The sequence below is a fragment of the Microtus ochrogaster genome, chromosome 2 (genome assembly GCF_000317375.1).
Source record: "Microtus ochrogaster isolate Prairie Vole_2 chromosome 2, MicOch1.0, whole genome shotgun sequence".
NCBI classification, from domain to species: domain Eukaryota; kingdom Metazoa; phylum Chordata; class Mammalia; order Rodentia; family Cricetidae; genus Microtus; species Microtus ochrogaster.
The window spans coordinates 67,603,660-67,607,511 of record NC_022010.1 but is presented as its reverse complement, the minus strand read 5'-3'; the positions used below and the strand labels follow the sequence as shown (position 1 = coordinate 67,607,511).

General features: G+C 32.0%; 1 protein-coding gene across 1 annotated transcript in view; it reads right to left on the bottom strand.

Annotated features, from left to right (window-relative positions):
• Nucleotides 1-3,222: 3,222 nt before the first annotated feature.
• Nucleotides 3,223-3,852, bottom strand: part of LOC102000473 (olfactory receptor 4A16-like) — a 1,959-nt gene continuing 1,329 nt past the window's right edge. Inside the window, exon 2 of the mRNA XM_026787693.1 lies at nt 3,223-3,546. Coding sequence (XP_026643494.1) covers nt 3,223-3,546 — 324 coding nt within the window. The remainder of the gene's footprint in view (nt 3,547-3,852) is intronic.

The following is a 3,852-nucleotide window of genomic DNA, read 5'->3' as shown; positions in this document are numbered from 1 at the left end:
TTAGTCTGACAAGAGTAGATCCAGAGATAATACCTCAGGAACACCAGTAATAAAATTGTGATCATGGCCAAGAAATGTTTTATCTTATAATCAACAGCATCCTCAGTTTTTAGATATGAATCCCAATTGGGTTTTGAAAAGAATATAGCAGATTTATTTTCCATGGAGCACCATTGATATGTTGATAATGCTATTTTTCTTTGGTTGATTTTGTTGAGCCCCAGCAAACAGGTTTGTTGTCATGACTTAGGTTGACCTTTGTATCTGAGATCAAACAAAAGTTCCACAGTTATTGATATGCTTAGACTTCTTGTTTAAAATATTATTTTTCACAAATGTCAACAATGACATAAGAAGGGTATTAATGTTAACAAATCCATACTGTTAATTGAATATAAAACTAGAATACATCAACTGACATAATGTCTATCATTTGATTTTGGTTTTATTTTGTAGTACATATATTCATAATACTATATAACCTCCAGACAGCTCTACTCCAAACACAGCCATTTCTAAGCTATGATACTCTATCTTTACAACATGTCCTAAACATCTCAAATGACTTTGTTCTTTAGAGATTTCATATTAAGTTTCAAGGAACTTGGCTTTACCTGTATCAAAAAGTTATAATACAATATTTAAAATGGTGGGCATATCATCTGATTCATTTTAAAGATTTGATTGCTATTAAAACTGTCTTACTCAGTTTTATACTTAAAAGATCAACATAATTCTTAAAATTTTATTTAAAAAGTAACTTATTATATTTCATAAAATAATTTTATCAATCTAAGTCATAGAAGGTAACTCTGTATGTATGTCTCAACAACTTTGCTTGGATCATTTTAAGGTTCACAAATAAAAGTCCATATCAAGTTTCCAGAACATAATACATATTAATTTCTTTACATTCTGACACTTTTCTCAATAAAATACATTTAATAATGAACCAAAAATAATTTTATTTCTTTCTTATATTCATATAATATATAACACTATAAATAAGATGATATGATATTTTCTATTGTTACACATGTAATAACATAATACTTATTATTTGATCTTGTAGAAATTAAACAATAATCACATTCTAACAGTGGATACAACAAAAGATGCACATTCCAGTTGACTTATTGCTATGATCCCTTAAATATTTTATTCAGAAATCACCAAAGAGACTAATAAGCCATTGATTTTCTTCAGTATAAGAATACTTTAACATCATTAGGTATTTATAATTGATATCCTGAATTTTATTTTGATCCAGAAATCATTCTTATCTATATAAAGGGTGACTGTGATATAATATACATGTGTGTATATTTACATACTATACATATAATATATATTTACATATATTAACAGACAGATATAAAACTGCTTGGCTTAAATTCAAAAATAGTAGTTGAATAGTCTTACTCTCTGTGAAAATATTTTCATAAAGAAACAACAATGGTATGTTTGGACAAGTGTATAAAAATCAACCAAATTAAACAATTAACTGATTTAAATATTCCCTATCATATGCATATATATCTCACATGTGCAATTCATATATTTGTGAAGATTTTATCAGGATTCACAACATAATTTTTATATTCTGTGGAGTAGTCAGGTACTTTCTCTTGCCAAGATTCAGATCATTTTTTTCTAGAGATTTTTCAGGGAGAGAAAGCAGCGGAGAAGTGATTGATTTAGTAATCTGAATTCGTTTCAGTTGTTCTAAGTTAAAACAGCACAAAGAAGGAAGAGGTCATAATTGTTTTACTCAAAAAATATTCTAGCAAAATTCAGTCTTACCATGATGGCCAGATTCTCTCTGCCCAAGAATCTCCATGGCATGAAGGCTAAGAAATTGCAACTTCTGTGTGTTTTAGTCTATGTTCTAATTCTTGGAAGATGGTCCAGATAGTTCTAAGCTTTAGTAGGAGCAAAATATTTCATCAGAGTCTCAAACTGAGAGATAAAGCTATATGACTGCTAGCTGCTGGGAAATCGAGAGTTAGTTGTTGATTTTAGGAATGTGTCTCCAGTAGGTCTAATCAGCTCCAATGGATAGCCACACACCCAAGAGTATATAGACAGCCTTAATTGCACTCGATGGGGTAAAAAAATGAATGAAGAGCCCACATTTTTGTGTAAATATGAGATGAGAGTGTATCTGGGACAAAAACGAGAAAAGAGCAAACTATGATCAAACTACTAAGAACAAAATTCTCAAAGATTTAACATAAACATATTTTAAAAGAAAATTTGATTAAATAGTATTATATATAATGTTGGAAGGAATTTTTACTTTCCTAAGACTGAAATGGTGCACTTTCTTGGAGTCATCCACCCCCTTTTAGCTCTTACTATCTTCCTGCCTCCTTTTCCACAAAGCTCTCTGAGCCCTGAGAGGAGGAATTGATGAGAATTCCCAGTATGTAGTGTTCCAAAATCTCTCACTCTCACATTGATCTCTGTATTAGTTCCTATGAGCTGCAGGAAGAAGTGTCTCCGATGATGGCTGAGCAAGGCACCGATCTATGAGTATAGCAGAACATCTGTAAGAGTAGGTTCTTTAGTAGAATAGTATAGTTTGGTTTTCCCCACTGTGAACTCAAAGTGTCTGTGGCAGCATACACAGACCCTCACATGTTCAAGACAAATGTTGTCCATGCACTGAGGGGAGTATCTAGACACAAAATCACATTCCTTTTGTCAAGAAGATATTTGCAACTGATACCCACTTGCAAGGGAAAAATTAGTTTTCTCCAGTGGGATCTTACTGTATATAGTAACCACATTTCAGAGCAGGTCCTGTGCAATAAGGTCAATAAAAAATGGTGGTGTTTCTATAGACTTTTGTCTCATTTTTTTGTTTGTACTTTTTTCTTCTATTAGTCTTTTGTCTATATGATTTCTGAACTTGTGTTTTTGTAGTGCATGTGTGTATATGTATTTCTTGTACTTTTTCCATTATTTTTATTTTAATCTACCTTGTTTCATTGTTTGCCTTATAAAAATAGAGAAAAAATGGCAAGGAAGTAGGTAGGAGGGAAAAAGGATCTGGGAAAAGTTAGGGGAGAATAAACAGTGATCAGAATATATTGTATAAGAATATTAATAAAAAGCAATCACCTGAGTTGGGAAACTTCCATTACTCTAAAATAGTCAACCCCCCGCCACATTTTCTCTCACATTACTATAGTGCATTGTCTATGAAATAGAGATATGTTAGTTGACCAATATTTTATTTCTTTTTACTTTTTCTTTCCCATCCTTACTTTTCATATTCTTGCCCTCATAATTCAAATCTGCAGGACCTATGACATCATGGCCATCAAACCAGGCTTTACTACTTTCTGCTTTTACTTTTCTTCCATATACTCCCCTTTCACTTAGAAACTGCTGATTTCTCTGGAAGGCCTGATTAAAATGCTTCTGTTTTCCCTTAGGATGTGAACAGTCTCTCCATGATCTATGGGATATGAGATGAATTTGTGCTTGGACACAGCTTTTACACAGAGGTGCTCTTATTGGAGGAATGAAGGCAGCAATCTGAAAGGGCAGAAGAGTAGAGACACTGAGATGAGGAAAGGGAGACATCTCAAAGCACTGTGCATGTTATAGCTACACAAATGTGCCATTCAGACAGATTAATAAATGATTGCTAAGCCCGGCCTTTCTTTTAGTCTCAGAAATTTGTCTATTAGTCATAACTATGAAAAGGTCTGGAGAAAATAATATGAGTGATCACAAATACAAAGTATTGTTGTATAATTTTTCAATATATAAAAATAAAATGCTGTGTAATGACTCTGATTTAAATTTCAAAAGAGAATAATTATATTCTCAGGTAATATA